Consider the following 26,076-nt stretch of genomic DNA (forward strand, 5'->3'; position numbering starts at 1 on the left):
TACTAAATGAAAGATTAGTCATAGGATTTTGTAATTAATCATGATTTAGAAGAAGATAAGTTTGAATCGAACACATTTTTCACTGTGTGCAAGTTTTTTTATTCTCATGTTGAGTGGCATATGCGGTATATAAGGAGCATGAGGCACCCACGAAATTTCACACCTCATCATGACATTGTGTCTATAAATTGGCACCCACAAAGTGCAGTGAGTGACTCACTTCAACGAGAAAAAAATCACACACACACGCACACGCCAAAAGCATGGAGCATTTCTACCTTTCCCTCCTTCTCCTCTTCGTTTCTCTCGTCACCACATTCTTCTTCTTCCTTTTCCACAAGCACCGCTCTCCGTTCTCCGCCCCCAACCTGCCACCGGGAGCCACCGGTTTCCCGGTCATCGGAGAGAGTCTCCAGTTTCTCTCCACCGGATGGAAAGGTCATCCGGAGAAGTTCATCTTCGACCGCATGATCAAGTACTCCTCCGACCTCTTCAAAACCTCCATCCTGGGTGAACCCGCGGTGGTGTTCTGCGGCGCCGCCTCCAACAAGTTCCTGTTCTCGAACGAGAACAAGCTGGTGGCGATGTGGTGGCCGGAGAGCGTGAACAAGGTGTTCCCCACGACGGCGCTGACGAACTCGATGGAAGAGTCAAAGAAGATGAGAAAGTTGCTCCCACAGTTCCTGAAACCCGAGGCTCTCCAACGCTACGTTCCCATCATGGACACCATAGCGCAGACCCACTTTTCTTCCCTTTGGGACAACCACACCCATCTCACCGTCTATCCCTTGGCCAAGAGGTTCATCATTCACTCCTTTTCTTCACATTTTGTTTTTTACGCCAGTATTTTGACGCAATTCTTTTTTTTAACTATCATTTGATCGTTATTTCTCATAAATAATTATGTTTTAAGTATTTTTTTAGTATTTGAACTTTGATTTAAAATTGAAATTTGTTCCTGGTTAAAATTTTGATAAATTTTAGTCCCTAAACTTTAAAAATGAATGAATATAGTCTTTTTAACCCAATTTTGTTAATTTTTTTTTACGTTTCGAACGCATTTCTCAGTAAATATTGAGTCGAGAATATGTCAAATGGTATAAACAACTCCAATATTTACCGAGAGATGCGTTCGAAACTTAAAAAAAAAAGTTAACAAAATTGAGTTAAAAAGACTATATTCATTCATTTTAAAAGTTTAGGGATCAAAATTTATCAAAGTTTCGATCAAGGACGAATACCAATTTTGGACCAAAATTCAGAGACTAAAAACATACTTAACCAATTATTTATTTATTTTCTTTTTTTAAAATATAAAAATTAACTTTTATTAATATTATTTTAATCTTATATAAATGGTCAAATCGTCGTCAAATAATTTCAAACAACTTTTTTCTTACTAAAATAAAATTTTAACAATAATGTCGATCTTTCATCTAGATTTCTAACGATTTAATGAAATCGCCAGAAATCTTAATAACTTTATTCAAAATAAAATCGTGACTTCTAACGATTTTCTTACATTTAGTTATTAATAATCTTTTACTTATTTATTTATATAATATTTCGTACAAATTTATAGAACAGAGATTATTAAAATAATCGGTATTGTAACAGGTACACGTTCCTGTTGGCGTGTCGGTTGTTTATGAGCGTTGAGGATGAGAATCACGTAGCGAAATTTGAGAAGCCTTTTCATCTTTTGGCGTCGGGAATCATATCAGTGCCCATTGATCTTCCCGGAACGCCGTTCAACAAAGCTATCAAAGCAGCAAAAAGCATCAGAAAGGAGCTGTTGAAGATCATCAGAGAGAGGAAAGTTGGTTTGGGCGAAGGAAAAGCTTCAGCAACACAAGACATACTGTCTCACATGCTGCTCACGTGCGATGAGAACGGACATTTCATGACTGAATTGGACATTGCAGACAAGATTCTGGGACTTTTGATCGGTGGTCATGACACTGCAAGTGCTGCATGCACTTTCGTTGTCAAATTCCTCGCTGAACTCCCTCACATTTATGATGCAGTCTATCGAGGTAATTTATTAATTAATTAACCTTTTATTCATTTTAGTTCATTATTTTTTGTAAATATTTGTTGAAAAATTATTTATACCCACAAACATCTCTTACGTACTTAAAGTCAACTTTCAAGTGCACAAGTCAAAAGCTTCATGTTTCAATCCTCTTAACTTGCGTCAAACTTCACCGATTTAATTTACATGATTCGGTTGATGTTTGAATTACGAACTAAAATCCAAAATAAATTATCAAAGATGACCTCATCATTTATGCGTTTGTTTGTTGTTCTAATTTCGTGCAATTTTTATCAAAATTTGGTAGAATTCATAATAATTTTTTACCTAAAAAAACACAGTAAAACTTAGTTTTTTTATATACAGCTCCAGCAGAAAGAAACCTTTCTTTCGGGGTACTTCACCCTGAAACAAGCACTTTGGTAACTAAGTCAAGCCCAAAACTAAAACAAAAAGTTAAGAATTCTCTATATGAAAAAATACATTATTGTTTTAAAAGAGAGTATTTGTGTAAAAAAATAAATAAATATTTATTAATGCTTTTTAATATAAGATGTGACACTTTAACATTTATATCTATATATATACTTAATTTTTTGTGTGATTGTTTCAGAGCAAATGGAAATTGCAAAGTCGAAATTGCCCGGAGAGTTATTGAATTGGGATGATATAAATAAGATGAAATATTCTTGGAATGTAGCTTGTGAAGTGATGAGAATTGCTCCTCCACTTCAAGGAGGTTTTAGGGAAGTTATGCATGACTTTACTTTCAATGGGTTTTCAATTCCAAAGGGATGGAAGGTAAGAAAATTGAATACTACACAGCCAAATAACTTTACGTACACTCTCTTAATTTTCCATTTTTCACTACATGTGGCTTGAAGCATTATTAGTTATGTGATTATTTTCTATAACAATAAACTGTTGTTTCTTTCTATTGAAAGAGGCATCACGAACACTAAATCACTCATAAAATAAAAACTTAAAAGTATTAGACAATATATTTGTAAGATTTTGTATAACATTTGAGGTGGGATTTTACAATGAATTTTTATCACAATAAAATATATATTTCTTCCACCCATTTATCTTTTTAATATACTTTTAGTTACCATCAAGACAAATTATTCTTATGAGAAACTTAACATCACTTTCAATATAAAACCTTAAAAACTTAAAACTTATATATTATAATATTATCTTATCTTTAATCAATGTAGAACTTCCAATAATAAAAATCAAGTAAACCTAATAACAAATAATACAATACGTCTAAATTTTGATTAAGATAAACTCTAAATGAGTATAATATTAAAGTAATGATATTTAAATATACTTCAACCTTACCGAACTAACTCAATATCAGTAAACTAACTCAATAAGATGAAGTTTATATGTGCTGTAATTTAATATTATCTGTATCTAATGAATTATTTTTTGGGTGATGACTTTGGTTTTGCTATATATGTGTGTAGTTGTATTGGAGTGCAAATGCAACACACAAAAATCCAGAATACTTTGAAGAGCCAGAGAAATTTGATCCAAGCAGATTCGAAGGAAAAGGACCAGCTCCTTACACTTTTGTGCCATTTGGTGGAGGACCAAGAATGTGCCCTGGAAAAGAGTACGCAAGGTTGGAAATATTGGTTTTCATGCACAACTTAGTGAAGAGGTTTAAGTGGGAAAAACTTATTCCAGATGAAAAAATCATCGTTGATCCTATGCCCATTCCTGCAAACAACCTCCCAATTCGTCTTTATCCTCACAAACCCTAATTTCCTTTAAATCAACACAAAAACTCTTCTGAGTTTTCTACAAATCAATCTACACCATACACATACATATATATTTATACGCCAAATCTTTTCAATGCTTTATATTTATTCTTTTACACTTCATCCTTTAATTTCTTGTATTGGAGGGACTTGTCAATATTCCAACTGATTATTGTTTGTATTAAAATATCAGTTGGGGTTGATGAGATAATAATTTGTACTTTACCTTTCAGTTATATGAACTATACTTATTTACTGTACTTGGGGCTTCCATTTTCACCATATAACTTTCCTTGTTCATCCAAAATACAATAAAATACCTACAAATGTTTGTTTTCTTCATTAAAGTATGAGCCTTGAAATTTTAATAAGAAAGAATAGATAAGATAAGTATAATTAAATTTGACTTTCTTCACATATATGTCTAATCATGACCAGATTCTGATAGAAAGAAAAATTAGGTTTAGATTTGCTTAAAGTTTTCCCCGTTCGAAAAAGTAAGGGCTAGTTGAGTAAGTAAAACTTTGAGACTTTAGGCAAAATTATTAAAAGAACTTGATGAATAAAAAAGATAAGGGATAATATATATATATATATATATATATATATATATATATATATATATATATATATATATATATATATATATATATATATATATATTGAAGCTCTGTAAAATTAATAGTAAATAAATAAACAATTTTCTAACTTCAAAAGTTGTCAATGGAGATTCAGGAATGCAAACCTACATTTTTGGCTTTAATTTTTCTTTTTCCATTATGCCTTATTACTCAGTTAATTAAGGGTTAAATTTGTTTTTCTCATTCAACTTTTATTAAAAAATAGAATTAGTATCTTTTAAAAATCTTAAACTAATTTATTCGACTTTTATTAGAAATTAGAATTAGTATATTTTGGAAACCTTGAATTAATTTAGTCTCTTATCTTTAAAAATGCGTGGATTTAATCTTTTAAATTAATTTTTTTTAGTTTATTTGTGATTTCAAACGTATTTCTTAACATTAAAACGAATATATGTCAAACGGCGTAAATAAACTAAAATATTATAATAAAATATGTTTGAAACATAAAATAAACTTAATAAAATTTGGTTAAAAAAACTAAATTCATGCATTTAAAGAGTTGAGAAACTAAATGGATTTAAATTTTTCAAGAGGGATTAATTTTAATTTTTACTAAAACTCGATGGATAAAAACATATTATTAACTTTTTATTTAATTCTTACATATTAAATAGTGTGCATCACGTACGGACTTATGCAAAATTAGAAAAGAAGGAAAATTAATATTGAGTTATATATAAGAAGCCACGAATCTTTATCAGTTTTAGGTCGACATTTTCAGTTTTGGACTCTCTTATATACAGCTTGCAGCCACACAGCGATAGTCTTTAACTTTTTTGTGCCACTCAAATAATTAAGGGTACCAAATCAATAAAGTGAAAAGTACCCAAATATTAGAAACTATTTATAGCTACTCTTAAATATAATTAAATATTATATTTACTAAAACTTAAGATATCCTTGTTTAATCTATTATTATATAGGTTCACTTTACAAAAAAAAAAAAGTATTTTTCCTTGTAAAAACAACAAAGAAAAGAGGCATATATGATTGTACAGCGTTATCATAAAGCAAAAACAATATTTTCATATTTTTATTTTGTAAATAATGAGAGATCACATTATATATGTTTAATGTTGAAGTATCGTGTGTCCGTATATTTCAACCATCAGTTTTAAAAAAATTTAAAACTCCAATGTCGGTTTATCCAAACTAAATAAATCCCATTCATCAAATTGATTTAATTTGGGTTTTTGAAAAATTACATAAATTCAATTCAATTTTGCTCAATTTTGATTGAGTTAAAATAATGAGTTTTACAAACTCAATCCAAACCAGCACGGGAGCATTACTGATAATTTCATAATATATGTGTATTTTGTTCATCCATTAATACATATGAGGGTGTCTTTAATTCTAAATTAGAGAATATTCTGAACTCAACAAATATAAAATATATTTTGAAGGGAAAATATGATTTTTTTTTTCCATAGTATCGCCTAGAAAATAAATCCAGTGTAAATCTAACAGATTCCGTTTAATTTAAAGGGAAAAAAAATTAAGTAAATAAAACTAGTTAAAGTATTTAAGAAAATTAAATTCAAATTGAAAATTAAAAATGATAAATAAGTAAAAATAGAATAAGAAATAACAACAAATCCAATAGTGTCTGGGAGTATCAGTGCTTGCGCGATGACCACTTAAAATTAATAAGGATTATTAAAAAGTTCTAAATATATTTTTAGTAATTGTAAAATAGGCACATTTTAATTTCGATATCTGTAAGATAATTCTTTATTTTCTTTCAGTAAAATCTAAAATCATGGTTTATATTCTTCATACAATATGATAATTTTAATTTTAATTTTTTGAAAAGATTTTTATTTGATCCTTACTATTTCAAAATTTCAAATCATTAATTTCAGTGACACATAATACTATAAATTAAAAATAATAAATTTTCATTTTAAAGAAAATAAAAAGGTAGCAAAAGTCAAATTAAAATAATTTGTTTTAAAGAGACTAAATGCGTGTATAATTAATAAAAACTATTGCCTAAAATCACATTAAAAAGCTTTTAGGTTAAAGGACTAACAAGTAACTTCCTGCACCCCATCAAATTTCATCTCCACCCGAAAATAAGTTTTCAGAAATTTTATGCGGAATAGGGGTGAGTGGGTGAAATTTGGAATCCGGATTCGTATTTCTAAAAGTATAATATTAACATTCGAATCTACGATCTTTCTCTTTCTTCTTCTCATTTAGTTATATACTGCTTTATCACTTCTTATAATTATTACAGTAAAGATCGAATAAGAATATGAATAAAATAAAATAGGTTTATTGAGGTGTTAATGATCATTGTCTTAATAACTAATTGTTCTTAAAGACTTGTTCCCAATATGAATATGTTGTGCAAGTTTTTAAGAATACAACAGAAAGTTTCTGAAAAATATAGAATTAGCAAAACAAGCTTTTGTAAGGAAAAAAAACTTATAATAAAAGAAAAGGGAAAAGTGTGATTTAAAAGAAATGAGAGACGTCTATTCATAGGCAAACTAAAATTGACTTATTAATAATAATAATAATAATAATAATAATAATAATAATAATAATAATAATAATAATAAACTCTTATGAGAGGTTATAAAAAGATAAATAGAAAAATAAACGAGGCACGATAAGTAAGAGATAAAGAAAGACTTGGAGTCCAAATATTCCAGCCTCCAACGTTCACAAGGCAAACAAGAAATAATAAAAAAATTCGGATAGGCTTTAATATTTACCTTTTCCACATTATCACGTTAGGTGACAGTAGCCTATATATAGAATAATATTAAAGTAATATAATAATTATTTTTATAAAGTTAAAAATTAAAATAAACATAAAATTATATATTTCTTACATTACAAAATATGTATACTGATTAAAATTAAATATATCGTCATACTTAAATTAATATTTAATAAGGAATAAGGAATTCTGTAGCTTCATGAAACCTTTTCTTAAAGGAATTTTGTAAATAGTTTAGTAAAAGTATTAGAGCCCCAAGAAGTACTAATATATTTTATCTGATAAAAAGAAACGGTTTAACAAGTCGAGCGTAGTCTGATTTTCTAAACAAAGTTTATCTTGCTTTAAGTGTCATATAGGTTAAAATAAGAGAAAAATGTATATAAAAATTGGGGCGAAATAACAAGGAATGTATCTGAAAGAAAATAGAATAGAGAATAATAAATAATTATCAATATGTTTGAATAAATACTCAAGGACACGTGAAAGAAAAATATAGCGAAAATGTTGATTTTTTTTTTGCATAAACTATTTTTTGACTATATATGTGTGTATTTATATACATTTTAAATAATTGAAAATTATTGTATGATTTTATTCTTGGACATAATGTATGAATGATTCTTTGACATACACTTTAAGAAAGCGTGTTAGGCAGAGATGATAAGAAGAGAGAAAACGTCAGACCTAAGGCGGAAACTTATCTTATCACCTTTAAATCACAATAGTGCATGCATGCACGCAGCCATCAATTCGCTGCTTTAAAAAAAAACATTATTTTCTTATTTATTTTGGATATTAGTTTAAAAATTATTTAAACAACTTTTATACATCTGAATAAAAATATCGATTTTTGTTTGAAGATATTCCCTAAAGATATCAGTCTAATTGATGCATTTGCTATTATATGTGAGTGTACAACATCTGCATATGTATACAATTTCAAAAAAAAAAAAAAAACTATTATATGTATTATGTATACCTCACCATTAAAGAGTATTTAGAATTTCAAAGTATATGTATATATATAACTGTTTTATGGAGGGTTGAATTGAAACCTGGTAGTTCTTGTTGTCTGCTAGCAGATCACCGTTGTCATTTTTTTTAAACAGATAATTTAAGATATGAATAATAGTGAATGATTAAGAAATTCTTAGATGACTTTTTTTTATTACTGAATTTTATGATTACTAATATATAATTTTAAACAAAATACTAAATTTAAATTTTTTTAGTTGGTAAGACTGTTATTTAAATGTTCATACCTCAGCTTTTAATACTTGAGTCAAATTAATGTTCGTTTCATCTTGTAAATTCTCAAATCAAGTTAAGGATAGGAATTTAAAATCAGTGACAAGAAGGAAAAAGATAAATTTATAATAAGATTTATTTAAAATAAAATAGATTAAACAATAGTATTACATACTAACCTCTTAGTAAACACTTAATATTTAAATTTGTGATAAATAATAAATTGTTAGATTCTAAGCTCTGAGTTAGAAATTGTCCTAGTGTTCAGCCACAACATCCCCATCTTGTTGCACGTTTCATTTGTATTTGAGAAGGAAGATGTAGGAAAAGACAAGGGTATAAAAAAAGTTAAAAGATTATCAGGAGATGTGATGATATGAGTATTGAATGGATTTGAAGACAAGATATAATTCTGACCTCAAAAATATGAGACTTTCACTTGGTATATTTGAATTCCCTGTATAAGAATAAACACACATTCAAGTAATTCGAAACCCCTATACTATGATAAATGAGTAAACACTCGGAAGCAAATAGCACAAAAAATGATACATGGATATAGCATACAACTGAACAAATTGGGGAGCAGGATACAAGATATCGAAGGAGAAAAGCCAGAATGACATAGGACAGGAGTAACATATAAAAGCCATAATGGATAAAATAAACCAAAAAAAAAAAAAGCCATGTACATGACTCGGATGTTACAACAGCTTACGTACATTATTCAAGATTGAGTAACATATAAAACAGGGACCAATCCAGCCATCTTGCCATCCCTACCAGGGCGTTTCTTCTTAACCTGCACCGCAAAGTAGGTCATCAACAATTGATTCTCCTATGCATAATTAAAAACATGAGGAATCCATGTAAATTCTACTTATCTACGTCTCTACTTCAGATGAAATACAAATATAAATCTTCCACACTTACATAAAACCAGCCATCTACTTCATACTCAATCTCAACATCTTCTCCCGCGGTTAAACTCAACTGCCAGGAAAAACAATGAAAGCAATTACATCATGTTCGTATTTAAAATATCCATGCCTGCCCAAGATAATACATGAATTCATGAACACAACAAGCCGAAAGGCATTGTCCAAAGAAATATCAAATATGCATCAAAGTAGTCATTGAATATGTATAGTTAAAGGTCTATGATTCATTGCAACTGGTTGAATCGGTGATAATTATATATATTTTAATTTTATATTATATAATGCAAAACTTAAATTCGAATTATATGAGCATACTATATAGGCTTGAGAGGTTAAAATAATCAATAATGAAAAGGCTAAATAATAGTCATCAACATTTGAACCTAATTTCCAATATTACTGACCCTTTTTTAAGTTTTGTATACTTTTGCTTTTCAGGTTCGGATTTGTAAAGTGCGAGCATTACATTTCAGGTTCCAGATTTGTAAAGACGTTTGTGGGCATTTGCATTGTACAGCTGCATGTTTCTTGCCGCCATAGATCTTTAGTTTCAATTACCCATACCAAAAGTTGATTTCTAATTTCCAACATAACTCATTTTCTTTAGGTTTTGTGTTGTTTTTGTTTTTAGGTCAAGGTTCAAAATTGTGTTTAGTGGCACTAGTTCAACTATTTTTGCATCAATTTTTTATTCAGTGTTTGAGGATTGTTTAGATTGCTGACCTAACCTATTTACAAATTTCCCAGTTAAAATGGCTGGTTCGACGGTTTTTCTCATTGATTTTAAACCAACTTACTTCATCGTCTCCTCCGGCTGTGAAGTCATAAAGTGCACTTCCAAATTGAGGATTTCCGGATGATACTCGTTCGTCATCTTGAGACTCAAAACTGTGCGACCCATTTCCTGCTAGGGGGTTCTCAAATGACTCGTGTCTTTGCATGACAGATGATGCATATGATGGAGGCTCTTCTCTTATCTGAAAATATTTTGGGATTTAAATATTAAAACTAGATCAGAAGAATAAAATGAAACTGAGTGTTTGTTCGGATAAATCTTTTGAATAGGCATTTCTAGGAAAAATAAAAGAAATAAACATCTCCATAAAATAAAATTAGTTTAATTTAAACATAAACTAATTTGTAAAAAATTCTCTCGTTAATTTCTCTAAAATACTATTTTTAACTTATTTTTAACTTATATACAGATTAACTTTAACTTACAGAGAAATTAATTTCATTTTTTTTCCTAATTGTACGTTTATAGAAATTCATCCAAATATACTCCAAAACAAGTCAAGAGATGTTACCGGAGAACCAAGACCCTCATACATAGAGGGGCCACCACCTCCTCTTGCTGGTGCCTTATCCTGCCATGGATAATGTAAATTTCCGTAAGTAATTTCGAATCCAAAAGTTGACAACGGCAGAGTTATGGCTCAATAAAAAGTTAATAAATGTGTGATAATATTACAACATTCAAGGTAAGGTAATTAGATTAATAACTTATTGATGCAAAAATTTTATTAGAATATTTACAGAACATTTCAGTTGGGGAGAATGATGCACAGTAAATTAGGATAATTCAAGCTCCTATAATTCCATTCATGTCACTTTATAATTCAACGTCATATCAGTTTATTATCATACTTTGAATTTCTATTATTTTTTTCCATCCCTGCCTAAACTCCATAACCATTCCAACAATTAGATTACAGATTATGGAGTAAAAGGCACTTACTATTCTAAAATATCACTTTGGTTGCACTCTCCACCCTCGTACGTCAATTTAAGCATAACACACCCAAATGTAATACAATTTATAGTAAATTTTCCTTTTCAATCAAATTTAATAGTTAATTTGAACAGTTACATTACACATGCAATGCACATGCTTTTTGACTACACATATACTTAAAACGCGATAAAACCCTTTATCAAATTTTGTCTCCAAATCGGGTATATTGCTGACACGAACATAAGCATGAGAGAATAGTGTTGATGACTTAATTGTTGGTTACTCTAGTTGGTTTGTTGTATCAGTAATGCAAAAAGGTGTCAGTACAACATGGCAATCTGGAATCTTATTCAAAATTACAAACCAATTATAAATGCCAGTGAAATCTGTTAATCTAAAATTCTTGAAGAGGCAAAAATCTACACAAGTATACGTGTCTATTCCATATTTGAGTTCAAATAATTGAAAAAGAAAATCTCAGATCAACAAGTGGTATTTTATGCAATAATATGTGATGCACTGTTCAAGGGTTTATCTAAAAAAGGAACAGTGTATACAACAGAAGTTCTCAGGTAGAATGTAGGACCAACTTATGTGATGCACTGTTCAAAGGTTTATCTAAAAAACGAACAATATATACTAGAGAAATTCTCAGGAAGAATATAAGATCGACTTCTGTGAGCCACATGCAACCACACCATTTCTATAATTCCCTTTGTACCTGTAACCTGATTTCAGAAAGTTTAGGGAAGTTTGCAATCTCAAACTCAAGGGCAATGGAAGAGTTATGGTTCTAACTAACACTAATTCTAAGAGTTGACCATTCAATATTATCGTTGCTTACAAAAATATGCATAAAATATCCAATATAGATGATTCAGAATAGCATCAAATTAGAAGCACAGTGCATGTGGCAAAACAAATTGATTCTTAATATTAATATTTGGTACCGTAGTTTGTGAATATCCGGATGGACGTGAACTAAACAGTGAAGGATAACTCATTCCACCAAAGTGGGATGATATTGAAGTCTCAACTGATCCTGTTGAATCTGGAGATGATGATCCCAACGATTTTGCGTCATCTTCCTGTTTTCACAAGTAATGGATGCAAGTCAAACCACAAAGTTCAAGACCCAATGCACCAGGGTTAAAAAGGATCTGGCTTAATCCTTACCTCTAGCTCTGAAGATTCTAGAAGTGTTTTTGCCCACATATCATCATAGCTAACTGAAGGCCTAGAGATCATATTCTCTTCATCAACTTCTGGGGCATCTGTTCCAGCACCTGCCAGAAATTCATTTACCTAAATCCAAAGAAAAAAGTGTTTTCAATTTAAAGTCAATTTACTTTCGAATGAAAAGGCATATTTAGCTTTAAATTTTGCTCACAAACACACTTACTGCTAACCTCCACACGTTCATGTGGAAGTTAGCATAGTCCACGTTTTTTATTTCGACTATATAAAGTTTCTATTCTTTATTAATTGAACAAAATATGTTTTCTGCTGTTATATGACTCATCTCACAAAAGAACAAAATTTTCAACCGCTACTTGCATCTCATTCATCACATGCAAAAGTTAATAATGGTCAACTACTGGATTCGAACAAAAAATTTAGAGGCTGGTTGGTAGTCACCACTTAACAATTTGCAGTTTCTAGTTTGGCATCCCTCTTTACAGATAAAAACATTGAGAGTCAGGTAAAGAAAAAGTTTCTAATTTTCAAATGCAACTACCTGAAAAAGTAATTTTCTTAATATGGGAATGTAAAGATGTAAAAAAGCAGGGCAAGATTTATTGATACTTCATAACAATTCAATTTAATGTACATGTTATGCAAAAAATAAATAAATTTCTGCTATTACATTACATATCTAGAAATGTTTAAATTATTACAAATTAGGTACACATAATCACCAAAATAATATCAGATGATTCAGTGGTTTAAATTTGACACTAGTCTCAATTGATCCTATCCTTTTCTATAACTGTGATTAAAAGTGTCTATTTGCAGAATGTTATCAGAATCTTACCATTCACGACTCAAATTGTACACTTTGACTACCTCACAGTTTATATCACAAGATAAACTTTAAACTATCTGTGTGTTACTGTACGAATAAATATGAGCAATTTCATATCACCATCACGAGTCACAATTTAGGAATTGAGGGGGCACTTTTGTACTTATCCTAATGGACTATTTCACTATTTTATATTCCATCCTCTTGCCCAATGAATGCAATCTATTTTTCATTGCTTTGTTTCCATTCTTCTAAACAATACAGGCTTCAGAAACTCATATATAGCGGATAAATTTGTTTTAAAAGACATCTAGTTTTGTTGTTCTATCTATTTCTAGTTAAAAAATTATTACATTGTGCACTATATATCCTCATGTATATGACATATTTGAAGCAGTTAGTCATTGTTGTTGAATCTTGTGATTCAAAACAAATATTCACAGTTGAAAAATTAGCTTGGAGATTCACAATTTGAGAACCTATTATGTTTGTGTGTGTGCATAGAGTGAGAAGGGAATATACTTTGCAACCACTAGTAGATGTCATATTATCAAATTAAAGAGAAGCAAAACAAAATAGATAAAAAGCACACCCTAGTCATTGCTGGTGCATTGTTTCCCCATAAGCCATCATCACCAAGGTTTGCTGCCCAGGCATTTACTAGGTCATCATCAAGTGTATCAGGCTCAGCAGGTGGTGGTTGGGATTCATAAACAAGCTCAGATATACCAGTGGCAACAGCTGGATCACTCAAACCAGTGGATGCACTAATATTGTGGCGAGTACGATAGATGTCAATGAGTTTGGCACTATCCAAAAATTTAGAGTAAAATCATATTTAGAGAATAACACTAATAACATAAACAAAAGCAAATAAATGTTTCATTGTTTAACCAAAACATTATGACAAAAATTATTGAAGCGAACTGTATAGAAGTGTCTGTGTGTCAAACTCTCAAGTTAACTCTATCAATTTTATGAAACTGAGTTAACCCTATTAAATCCATTTTGGATAGAATCTGATAAACTCAGTAAATACATATCAACTCACAAACTCCCAAATCAGAAGCAACTCGACAAATGTAAAATCAGCTGTAGATTTTGCTCATCATTGACTCTATAGCTACAATGAAGCATTTTACCATTACTTAACTGATATTTGAAGAAATTAACTGCTTTTTAAAATGTTTTATCTTGAATAACTTGCATTCTTATGAACATATATAATTTAGCCACTCGTACAGTTTGATCTTATTTAGTTATAATGACATATTACACTTTATTATTGAGATTTATTATTTTGCTTTTTTATCAAATTGAAGTGCTGAAATATTGTGCTAATAGTATTTTGTAAAGGCTTTATGTCATTAATAGGTTTTTTAATATTTTTTTTATCATGTATACTGGTAGTTTACAAGTCAACTATATGGTCTAGTTTACGGAAGCTTCACAATTTTATATAAACTTTTGAGTTTGATGACCTTAGAAGTGTCATCTATTATGGTAGCAGTGCTACAGGAACGGGGGATTTCTGGATTGACGTTCACTCCCGGAAACCAAAACAGGCTTCTGCTTCACTTTTGCATCTCCTTCTAAAATATATTTTTTGCATAAGATATAACAGTGACAAGTATTAAAATAAATATTTGGTAGAGTGACATGAGAAATACTTCTGCTGCACTACCCTGTAAGCAGAAGAGCCTACAAATCTCTTCAGATACATGAGAAATATGCAAAATTAGCTCATATGAGGAATGCACTTCAATAAATAAGTACCTTATCGGGCCCAGAGGAAGATACTTTGTTCTTGGAACATAACAAAACAATGAAACAAGATCTAGCAGTCTTTCATGGGTTTCATATAGTTTCTTCAGTTCATCATCAGTCCATTCTTTCTTAGCATTGTCATGATTGCGTATTTCCCTGTTTATAAGCAATTCATGAACATTAGTAATCAGGATCATCAATTCTGAAGCAATTATGGAATTATGATCTGGCTCTCACTTGATCAAATCATCTTGTGCTCTATACATCTCATCCAAAACCTTTATCATTGGACTTAATAAAACTCCAAGGCCTGTACCACTTGCTCCTTGATCTTCTCCATTACTAAGATGCATATCAGAGAACTGGGACTGAAGACCACCTTGCGCCAAAGTGTGCAGAAACTCATAAATCTGTAACCTGAAAGGTTCACCAGACCTAATTGCCATTGTTGTGAGAGCCTGAGCAGCAATAATTCTAATCTGCATGTTCATTTAACAGAGAATACTTAAGTTAAACAGCAAGAGAAAATAACCATGAGGTAAAAATATGCAATAATACATATGACAAGCAGCTGAATCAAAACCAAATTTCCGGAAGGCAAACCAACACTACCGTTTTCTAATGAAGTATATCATTGTTCTCATAGTGTAGTGAGATACCATTCAAAAAATCATTCAAATTTCGAGATGGAGGTAATAAACAACCAAGCAAGTAAAGAACGGAAAAAACCCTCAAATGGGTAACATATACCTCCCAGCTGCCATTGAATGCACACCTCTGGAGCCTCGTCAAGGCACCAGCTAGAGTAGGATTACGAGAACTGGCAGCAGCTACCATTTTATCAGCATCTAACATCATCAAAGCAGTACCAGGTGGGGTGGCAGATTCCCAAGCATATTCAGATGCAGCATAATTTGCATTTTCCCCAAGAAACCATACCTAAAAGCACCAAGTGTCAGAAAAAAACTTGATTCAACTTTTTTTTGGTTGTAGAAGCCAAAGTGTGAGTAAGATCTTCTGAATAAATAGCAATGCTTACTGCAGCTTGGACTAGTCTTTGTAATGCAAGAGCAGATTTTGGGTCGGATGCAGACACCCTGTCCACTGAAGTAAAACCAAGCATAGACCCAGGCTGCGGAGGTGGTAGATCAAGTACAATTGTGACTGCTTCTAAAGCTTTATGTTTCCCATTAGGACCAGCTCCAACAAGACAAGTCTGACAACACATATTCCTTTAGTCAGTCACCATTTTAAGTAAAAACCATCAAGGAAACTCAAATTTGATCAAATGAACTGCGCATCTGTGCGCATGCATCTACTATGTAATGTAATGTGGATGTGTTGCTTCAGAAGTTTTGCAGTTTGCAATTCTCTCTACTTATCATTATTTGACCGCTCCATTATTAACATGTGTACCAATCACATCAATTCAAAAATAATGAAAAGGCTATCAAGGTAAACTGACCTTCCAAAGCTTTATAACTTTGGACTTCTTCATAATACATGTCTTCTTTCCATGTATAGCGAAGTTTAGCTCATGGATTGCCTTATAGCTAACTAGCTTGTTCTTTGATCATGGGTTTTGGTTTGGTCCCCCCGTGAGTTCTTTGTTTTTTTTCTAATTTTTAATGATATCTTCATGAACTTTATCTAAAAGAAAAAGAAAAAAAACTGACCTTCCAAAGCAGCTGTAACAGCTCATGGATTGCCTTATAGCTAACTAGCTTGTTCTTTGATCATGGGTTTTGGTTTGGTCCCCCGTGAGTTCTTTGTTTTTTTCTAATTTTTAATGATATCTTCATGAACTTTATCTAAAAGAAAAAGAAAAAAAACTGACCTTCCAAAGCAGCTGTAGCACATCAGCGTCAACTTTTCCTGGAACTTTCGTAGCAAATATCCTCGCAATTTCAAGAAGAGTAACAGCCATATCTGGGGAAGCCTTCAAAGCAAAAATGAAAAAGAACTAGTGAGCAAACTTACACTTTCTATTATGCGTGAATACAAAAAATAAACACATTTACCCATTACTTGCAATGAGTTATACAAAGTTAACGAGGAAGACTACTAATAAGATATTGTTGTCACTTCAGCAAAGCATAACTACAAAAATCCATGCCGTGCATGGGGGTATGGGAAAGCACAACAGACTGAATATTTGAACAAATTCACCATATGATTACTACAGAATCAAATATACTAACAAGTCGTTAAAAGAAAAGGAATGTTAGATATAAAATCATTCATGATCCTTTCACCTAACAACTTGAGCTTTTAGGAGAGTTAGTCTTTGACATGATATTAAACCCTATATGACTAAATGATCAAGAGTTTGACCTTTGCTTTCCTATTTTTTTTCAAATAACTGCAAAAGTAATGCACATTCTATGCTTCAAGCTCAAAAGGATCACGTGTGAAAGGGGCCATGCTTGGGGTAAATCATCCATCAGCCTTCACTTGACAGATTAAAATTAACAGAGTTGGCCTTTTGCAGCCAGCTGATCAATCCACATTATTTGCAAAAAGATTGCTAAAATTCAACTATATCGGTTTCCAATTGCCTCATCTTTTTTCAGGCAATGCTTTGTTGAACATATCCAAGTAGTATGCCTAACATTGATATAAACTTCACAAGAGAAAGTTCATTTACCTTAAACCGAGCATGCAAGGTGAGTAGTACATCATTCAAAAGTGCTGCTGACCAAGCTGGATCAGAAAGTTCTGATGCAATAATAGACTCTAGTTCATCGAATGAGTCAAACGGACCTTGCATCCAGATTAATGCCTTGAGCACCATGGCTCGTACATAAACACATTCACAGGCAACAGTCGTCCGTACCACTTCCATCAATGAGGCCAACAAACCTGCGACAGTATCTCTGCCAGCAGTTCCATTAGATACTGAAGAAGTCCTTCGAATGCCTACATCAAGGTATCAATTAAGTAGATAATAAGATAATATTTCAACATACCAAGATATCGCTAAGACTGTATCTAAACTTGGGTATAGATTTGTTTCGAGATAACTAATTGCATGCAACTGTTGAGTGGCAATCAAACTGCACTTATATTGTATCTGAGCTTACTTTACAGGAAACTCACAGAAACATTGAACTGGATTTTTCTTTGTGCAGAAAACTCAGAAAGGATTCATTTTGACTACAATTGGATGGAGAACTAGCAAACGTCTGTACAGAAGTCTTTTTAGGTTAACCTATATTACCCAACATGAAAAGGAGTGCTACAGAAGAATCCTGTGAATGTTAACAGCATTAAACATAGATAGTAACCATGCCTGTACTAAACCTAGCTTAAAAGTACAAACACAGACACAAGCAGCCTAATAAGTGAATTCATTAAACAAGCACATACCAATATCTGTCTTTCTTTCTAACAAATTAATGAGAACCAATTCCAAGAATACAAATCTCAAAATACAATCTGAAAAGCATGGCTAACAAAAGGAACAACTAAAAAACAAAAAAGAAACCGAAGGGGAAGAACATGAAGATAATACCATATAAAACTGAGCAAAAATATTATGATTGTCAAGGATCAACTGTCCAAAAAGCTTAAGTCGTTTCATGAAGACCAATGATTGGTTTTATATCTCTTGACAATTCAATTTAACATTCAAGAACCTTTGTAACTATTTGTATCTGTATCTAATTATCTATAATAATCAAAACATACTTAAAGGCTTGTTTAAAATGCTATGGAAGCATGCACCGCAAAACACATCAAATAAACATTACTTTCAGGGTGTGTGCTTTCATCTGAATCATTATAATCTGTAGAATCAGCAAATGTATTGATGTTTGCTCCTTCTTCAACATCCTGTATGCCCATTGCAAAGGCAGCAGCCCGACTTTTCCCCATCTCCTGTACAACTCTAGCTGCTGCATGAAGCACGGGTCTAGAAAAGCTACGGAAAGAACTCTCTAACCTGAAAAACATTAAATCATAGACAAGGTGAATTAAAATTAAACAGCTTCCACATCACCCAAGCCAATGACTCGATAATTCAAAAAGAAAAATCAACATGCATCAAAAATACGCAATCGAGTTTTTGAACCTTCTCATTACAAGTTTTATAAGAGGTTGAGGACGTTTCATCTTCTGAGATTTATCTTTAGAACTTTCTTTTGACGATGCATCTGGTAACTTGAGAATTTCCCTGGTCAAACGATACCACCCAGTTGCACGCTCCTCCGTCCTAGAATGTGTAAACATAATAAGATTGCATCCCCCAATCACAAGACAGAAAGTAAACGGTAAAATCAAAGCTAAACTTATGATTAGGAAGGTAGAGATAAATTGCACCTCTCAGTATTATCATATTTTCCTAGTACACATAAAATTGCCTCAAAACAGACTCTTTCACTAGGATCCAACAGAAGCTGGTAGAGCACTGAATTGAACTGGGATCTAATATCTGGTCTCTCTGTATATGCATGCAAAACACAAATTTAACCATAGCATATTTACCAAGGATCAATTTTAATTAAACACAAGTTTTTTAAAACACCAACCATCTAAAGCTCTAGCCCTTGATATTGTACAACACAACTTCGCCAGAGAAACTCTAGCCAGAACATCGTGCAAATGAAGAATATCTTGTAATGCCCCTGTATATAGACCAAATAGCCATCATAACACTATTTGTGGCAGAACAGCAACAAGATAGTAAGTTATAAATATTCACAAAGTCTTATCATTTGCATAAATACTCAGTAATTATGCAGAAATTTTCCTCTCCGTTTACACACAAATCATGAATGGAAGTAACGGAAGTGTTTTGACATACTTTACTGACCAAAAATTGGTTCATAATCATTATCTACTGTTTTTTACCAAATAAAGTTGACGCCCCATCAATGTAAAATTCAAATAAAAAAAGGAAAGATGGAAGAAACAATGAAGATCCAATTAGCATACCTCCAGGCTGAACATGCTTTCCTGCAAAAGAATATCCAAGAAGCATTAGATTTAAGGAAATCTTGAAAAAAAATATTCTAACATTATATTACAATAGTATACGCAATTAAACACCATTTTAATGGAAAATAATATGAAGATTTAAACTCTTACCTAAGGCCATAGCAACCGCATAAGGATCCCTGGTTGCTATCTCAGAAACAATTTCAAGAGCATGCCTCACAGCAACTGGATCAGCAAATGAAATCCTGCATTAAACTTTGTTTAGTTTTGAGAACTGAAGATCGGAACCAAGGGAAGAAACCAAAAGCGAATAATAAAGTAAACAAAGTTGCTCAAAGAGAGGTCATGAACTATTGGTTCCTCAAAGTTTTGGTTGTAGGAGTAACTTACCCTTGTACAGCATAATGCAGAAATGCTGGATTTCCAGGATCCAGAGGGAGCCTTCTCAGAGCACTTAAGGCACCATATTGTAGATTGCTTCGGATGATAGACTATATGACCAAGCACATAACACGTCAGAAACATAGTATAATACCATTGAAGTGTCCTCATACAATATAATAACTTATGTTTGTTGGGACTATTGGTCTATGACAAGGTATTAAAGCCTCTATGACCAAGAGATCTAGAGTTTGATCTTAGTCACACATCAATCTAATAAATAGTTGAATATCACCACTAGGGATGTGATCTTAATGGTGTATAGAGAGTTCTTCTCGTTTCTCTGAGCTGATTGCCTATCTGCCACATCAGCATAGTTTGTTCACTATAAGCTAATTGGGTATTTGCCACGTCAGCACAATCAGTTATAGTAGTTAGTTATTTTCTTTGTAAGCTGATTGACTAGTGCCACATCAACAACTTCTCTTATACTCCCTCCCTATAACTACATAAATAGATCTCTTTTCTTAAGAGATCAGAATATCAAAAACAATTACAAAGTTTCCCTAAATTCTCTTTTCTCTTAGAACCCTAGATCTTTGTTTTCTAAATATCCATGCTTCTAGCCCAACAAGCTCTTGAATGATCGGGTGTGCTAGAGATATAACATAAAATCATTCAAGTTGTTGAAAGTCTCACATTGACTAGTGATAAGGTCAATTTGTAGTATATAAGTGGGTGGAAACCTCACCTTGCAAGTCAATTTTATAGAGTTGAGTTAGGCTTAAAGTCCACTTCTTAACATGGTGTCGGAACCATGGGTTAAAGCCTACCCTAGTGAAATTTGTTATTTGTTAGGTCTATTGTTCCACCCGCTACCGAACTACCTATTACTGTCTAGTCCCACGCACGAGATTTATATGTCTCAGCGTGAGGGAGTATGTTGGAAGTCCCACATTAGCTAGTGATAAGGTTAGTTTACAGTATATAAGTGGGTACAAATCTCACCTTACAAGTCGATGTTATGGAATTAGTTAAGCTTAAAGTTCACTTCTAAACACAAGTGTTTTCACCAAAAACATATGTGATGTTGAGTCATATCTATGTCAAACCAAGTTGTGTCTTGTAACTTTCAAAATCTGACATCCTCGTATTTGTCATGTCATATTTGTTAAAGTTGGTGCTTCAGGTTCTGGGGCAACTGTATTTCCACCTTTTAGTAGGTTCTTTTCAGTTATAGATTTAAGACTCAAGAAACTGTGTTGATAAGCTGGCAAGTTTAGGCCTATCTTCTAGAGAAGTGTTTAAAAGGTATACGGTTATCCCAACTTTTGTAAGTTTGGACTTTTATCATAATAAGTTTCTTTTTTCTATGTATAGGGCTTCTTAGCTTGTGTATAGCTTTATAGTTGGCCTGTTTTTTGTTCATGGGTTTTGGTTGGGTCCCCCATAAGTTCTTTGTATCTTTCTTTTTGTTTTTAATGATATTTTCATATGATGGCAAATGATAGATGTCCTTGGGGTGTTAGTGATCTCCTAGAGATATTCGACTACACCTCTATGTTATCTATTTCTCATATTGCAGGACATTGACAGTTCTCAAGTTTAATCTTGTCAATCAAATTTTGAAAAGCCTCATTTTGTAGATCTTTTCCTACCTTGATTGGCTTTGTACTTTACACCGTGTCCTATTTTCTGAGGATCTACATATTTAGGAATATTTTTTGTATGAAAGCACCAATAGATTTATTGCAAAATGCAACATAAAGACTTGTCTTGTCCGCTAATTTCTCTCAGAAAAAGAATACTATATTATTAGGAAGAAAGACATGTATCACACTTGCTCTAATTGCTTTAAGTACATTTTTATGAGCCTTGAATTCTACATTGCTTAGAGTGGAAAGAGGAAATAGTTCCATTAGCTATAAAAAAAGATTCCCTAAATTTACAAAAAAAAAGTTACAAATATAAGGATAAAAGAAAAAATAGTACAAATCAATGATCTTACATCTTTATCACCACCTTTAGCCCCAAGTATACCCCTCTTTCGCTTTTGCTGAGCGTCACCAACCTAACAATCATTCACAACCTAACAATCATTAGAGGCAGAAAAAGTAAAAAAAGCTCAAGTACCATAATTTCAAAAATCTGTTCTGATAAAGAAAGAACACTTTTAAGGAGAAAGTGAGAAAAGGAGAATAACTCCAAATAGAAAAACTACATTGAAGTAGCAGAAGATACAAAAGGAATACAAAATAATGAAGCTCTTCAATCCCTACGTATGTCAGCCAAGGGAACTCTCTGGAAGAAACATGCATTAAACACCACTAATGAGGCTATGAAATTGTTTTCCACCAAATCATTATAGGGACAAAGATTTTCCTTTAAAGATACATAACTTCATTTCAGCCAAGGACACCAAATGACAGTGCATACAGTGCACTTATAAATGCAAACTGAGGTTACAACCAAGATTCACAAAAACACATCAATAGATCCAAAAAACTTATTCTGGATAGAGGTGACTACAAGAATAAATAAAAATAAATGGGAAAAAAACAACATCATACACAATAAAGATAATAGGAAATCACAAACCTTCTCTAGTATGCCAAAAACAATTTCATACAATCTGGACAAAATTTCAGAGTTGTTTTCAGGAGCATATGTAAGTGCCTTCAAGGATTGCAATCTTCGAGCATGAACTTCAAAACATAAGTTGAATAGAAGTCACTAACGGACTCATAATCTCAGATGAAAATTGAACACCTAATTCAAAAACTAAAATTTGTGCACTTTTAACAAGATGACCAAGTTAGTTATCAAACAGGACAAAATTACGTTTACGAAAACAAAAAATTCATTGCATGAGCATGATTCCAATAATTTAATCAAGAGATTTAGATAATTATATTAATTCTGGATGCCATGTATTATTGTACTGCATTTTCAAAGACAACATTGCCACAATGACATTCATACTGAGATTCAAAATCCAAAATAATGTTCGCAGTTTGCACCAATTACAATACAACTATGGAAGCTTCAATAAAATCTCAAATTAAATTATAGGAATACAAGAAATATCCCGCTCAATATAAACTATAATTTCAAATAATTCTCATGCAGGGGAAGTTAATCATCCATACATTCAAATAGATAGATAATAGAATTGCTGAATGCAAAATAATATATCACCATCACAATATCAATATACAATTACACAACGGAAAAGTTTGATTCAGACTATTTTTCCTCCTTTCTCTTGTTAAATAGAGATTATTTTTTTACCAAATAGGAGGTCCCAATTCAAAGGTAACATTAAGGATGGCTATGCTCCACAATTAAAATATAAAAGAGTATATCAACCTTAACATTTTGGTACACTTGTCCCATTTTATTAGTCAGAGCAAAATCTCATCCAATTTCTTTATTTAGTTTATTGGTTTTGTCCAAATTTTCCCACCTGACTGGAATAATTCATTTCTCTTATCTTTCCTTCCTCTAATGTACCAATCTCACTTTATGCTTTAAATTTCCAACAACAATTTATCCAAAACTCTACACAGCCTTGAATACAGTGATTTCTCATCTGTACTAACTCTACATACTTTCATGTATGCAACTTTTGTACATGACACCAGACAAGGCAGAACAAATGCATTTGCCTTGTCAACAGACAGTATAATATGTGTGTGTGTGTATGCCAAAGCTTATTGGACCAAAAGTTCTTAAAATCTTCAGGTAAAACCATTTACAAAATTGCTGCAGTGAAAAAGGAGTTAATGAGAACTAATTCATTCCACATGAGTTCTGGGGATACTTTTACTTAAACCGCCCAAAAGTAACTATGACTCCTTCTCAACTAAAGGTAAAACATATAAGCCCATGCACAAATACATATACATGTATGCAACATTATGCCTAACATTAATAAAACCATAATTAAAAGTGAGTAACACTCACATTCAGTTTCAGAGTTAGTGGATGCTACAGAAAGCTGCTCTACTATTCTAGGCACAACATCAGCTCGAGTAACACCTCCAACTGCATCAATATCAGCCAGAGCATCCCAGTTAGGAGTGGGTATCCCACCACCGCTGCTCAAACCTTGGGAACCAGTGTCAGACAAAATTCTGGCCAGGTAGTAATAGACATATCGAAGAACACTTCTATCTTCACACTGCTGATTAAGCTGCAAAACAGGGACAAAGATACAAAACTTTATCCACACATTAAGCAGGGGGAAACAAATTCCAATACGAAAATCATTAACACATAATGATAATAATAGGAATAATGATGATGATGATGATGTACATTGTAAAATCAGCAGCAGGACTGTTCACTAAAGAAAATTGTCACAAGTATGCCATAAGCTTACCAAAGACAAACCTAGGGAGTAATAAGTTTAAATTTAATAAATAAAAAGAACAACACAGGCTACACTGAAGACAAAAATACTAGTACAAAAACATTCGAGCTCTGGGAATAAGGACATGCCACATACATAAGAGAAGACCAGAAACATATATAAGCAAACATTCAGGTTCAAAGGAGTTGGAGAATACCATGAGAAGAGAGGGAGCCAATGAAGGGTCCACAGAATTGTACACAGCAAGTTTTGGAAACACTTGATGCACTAATTGCCGTTGAGAACTTTTCTGAAGCCATATTACCATAATAAACAAAACATGAGTGAATAGACAACCACATAAGCATGTTAGTGAACCTATTTGAATAAACACTGTTGTGAACACTAATAAGAGAAATAAACAAAAAGATAAAATGGCATATGCTAGTCAAATCAACTTATGCACTTAACTTTCATAAAATTATGAACTTAACTTCTAAAGAAGTTTTTTTTTCTAAGCTTTACCAAAAGTTTAAGTGCGGAAGTTGATTTAGCTTATTTAAGAAGCTCAATTCCTTTTATTTACTTCTCCTATAAGTGCTGGTAGAGAAGCCAAGTTTATCCTATCTTTATCCTAACAGGAGTCTCGCAGAGAGAAAGTGATAATAGTCACCTGATCAGAAGTGGCAGCTAGTTCGTGAATGCTTCTAGCGAGTTGTGAATAAGAAACTGGCTGCAAAAGCAAGCGAGAACGAAGATCAAACGCACAGAATCACGCACCACCAATACTATCTTCCGCATAAGACAAGACTTCAATGTGCAATATCATATCCACTAAACTCTACTTGCTAATAACACCGAATTTCTAAGTACATATGCAAAAGCAATGTAGCTGCACTCAAAACTAACTGATCCACTACCCGCAACAAATTGAATTACGAAGCACCGCAAATTCTTGCAGAAGAGGCGACATCTCTGTACCTTTTTCTTTTGTTTTTGCGGCATGATATTGGTCCTAACTGGATGCAAAGCAGCTTTGGCAGCAGAAATGGTATCATTCTGGATCTGCATCAACGCCGCTCTCTTCGATCTCTTCTCCGCCAGAGGCTTACCTAACGCCGAGGGCAGAGATGACGGTGCCGTCGTCGCCGTAGATGTGGCCGAAGACGACGATGACGTTGTCGCCGTCGTAGGGTCTGCCGTTATCAGATCCATGAGTGTTGTTCCCGACGAGTCCTAACCAAAATCAAAGTTAAGAAAGTGAAGGTTGGAGTTGGAATTGCTAAGAAGATGTAATGAGTGCGAATAAGAACTAAGCACAGAATGAGAATTTACAGCCATTTGCTTATGGTGTGATGGAAGGATCCCCTTTCGCTGTCTTCTCTATTGTAAGCGCTACGCTAATTCGTCACCGCGGGGTGGCCAACCGTGAGAATGGACGAGTTCCGCCATCGTTTTTATTTCCTTTTTTTTTTTTCAAACTCTTGTTGCCCTT

At 32.5% G+C, this 26,076-nt stretch overlaps 2 protein-coding genes across 4 annotated transcripts; one reads left to right on the plus strand and one right to left on the minus strand.

Annotated features, from left to right (window-relative positions):
• The first annotated feature begins 173 nt into the window (after nucleotides 1-173).
• Nucleotides 174-4,070, plus strand: LOC114176393 (beta-amyrin 28-monooxygenase-like). Its single transcript, XM_028061435.2, has 4 exons — nucleotides 174-799; nucleotides 1,618-2,036; nucleotides 2,649-2,836; nucleotides 3,511-4,070. The coding sequence occupies exons 1-4, from the start codon at nucleotides 264-266 to the stop codon at nucleotides 3,808-3,810; spliced, it is 1,443 nt and encodes a 480-aa protein (XP_027917236.1). The 5' UTR covers nucleotides 174-263; the 3' UTR covers nucleotides 3,811-4,070.
• Nucleotides 4,071-8,539: 4,469 nt separating this feature from the next.
• On the minus strand, nucleotides 8,540-26,076 carry LOC114177679 (SH3 domain-containing protein). 3 transcript variants are annotated; one of them, XM_028063135.2, is made up of 29 exons: nucleotides 25,917-26,076; nucleotides 25,563-25,817; nucleotides 25,255-25,314; nucleotides 24,799-24,891; nucleotides 24,194-24,422; nucleotides 22,826-22,932; nucleotides 22,236-22,298; nucleotides 20,237-20,337; nucleotides 19,997-20,091; nucleotides 19,844-19,864; nucleotides 19,438-19,533; nucleotides 19,229-19,349; nucleotides 18,981-19,121; nucleotides 18,661-18,851; nucleotides 17,556-17,827; nucleotides 16,746-16,847; nucleotides 15,948-16,124; nucleotides 15,659-15,847; nucleotides 15,146-15,387; nucleotides 14,918-15,064; nucleotides 13,734-13,950; nucleotides 12,292-12,420; nucleotides 12,066-12,203; nucleotides 10,688-10,747; nucleotides 10,178-10,357; nucleotides 9,373-9,432; nucleotides 9,162-9,241; nucleotides 8,857-8,896; nucleotides 8,540-8,722 (listed from the first exon to the last, which is right to left on the minus strand). In XM_028063135.2, exons 1-27 carry the CDS (start codon nucleotides 25,920-25,922, stop codon nucleotides 9,167-9,169), a joined length of 3,567 nt encoding a protein of 1,188 aa, XP_027918936.1. In that variant the 5' UTR covers nucleotides 25,923-26,076; the 3' UTR covers nucleotides 8,540-8,722; nucleotides 8,857-8,896; nucleotides 9,162-9,166. The 3 variants fall into 3 exon arrangements, with proteins under 3 accessions (XP_027918936.1, XP_027918935.1, XP_027918934.1); XM_028063134.2 differs by having other exon boundaries at nucleotides 8,540-8,896; XM_028063133.2 differs by lacking the exons at nucleotides 8,540-8,722; nucleotides 8,857-8,896 and having other exon boundaries at nucleotides 8,974-9,241.

Source organism: Vigna unguiculata, chromosome 3 (genome assembly GCF_037176805.1).
Source record: "Vigna unguiculata cultivar grain cowpea cultivar isolate G323 ecotype 2 chromosome 3, ASM3717680v1, whole genome shotgun sequence".
NCBI classification, from domain to species: Eukaryota; Viridiplantae; Streptophyta; class Magnoliopsida; order Fabales; family Fabaceae; genus Vigna; species Vigna unguiculata.

Coding starts and splice junctions, on each gene's coding strand:
- LOC114177679 (XM_028063135.2), bottom strand. Junction 19,865..19,996: donor TGCGGTTGCTATGGCCTTAG/GTAAGAGTTTAA, acceptor ATTCTTTTGCAG/GAAAGCATGTTCAGCCTGGA. Junction 10,358..10,687: donor ATGAGGGTCTTGGTTCTCCG/GTAACATCTCTT, acceptor AAATATTTTCAG/ATAAGAGAAGAGCCTCCATC.
- LOC114176393 (XM_028061435.2), top strand. CDS start 264: ATGGAGCATTTCTACCTTTCCCTCCTTCTCCTCTTCGTTTCTCTCGTC. Junction 2,037..2,648: donor TTATGATGCAGTCTATCGAG/GTAATTTATTAA, acceptor TGATTGTTTCAG/AGCAAATGGAAATTGCAAAG. Junction 2,837..3,510: donor CAATTCCAAAGGGATGGAAG/GTAAGAAAATTG, acceptor ATATGTGTGTAG/TTGTATTGGAGTGCAAATGC.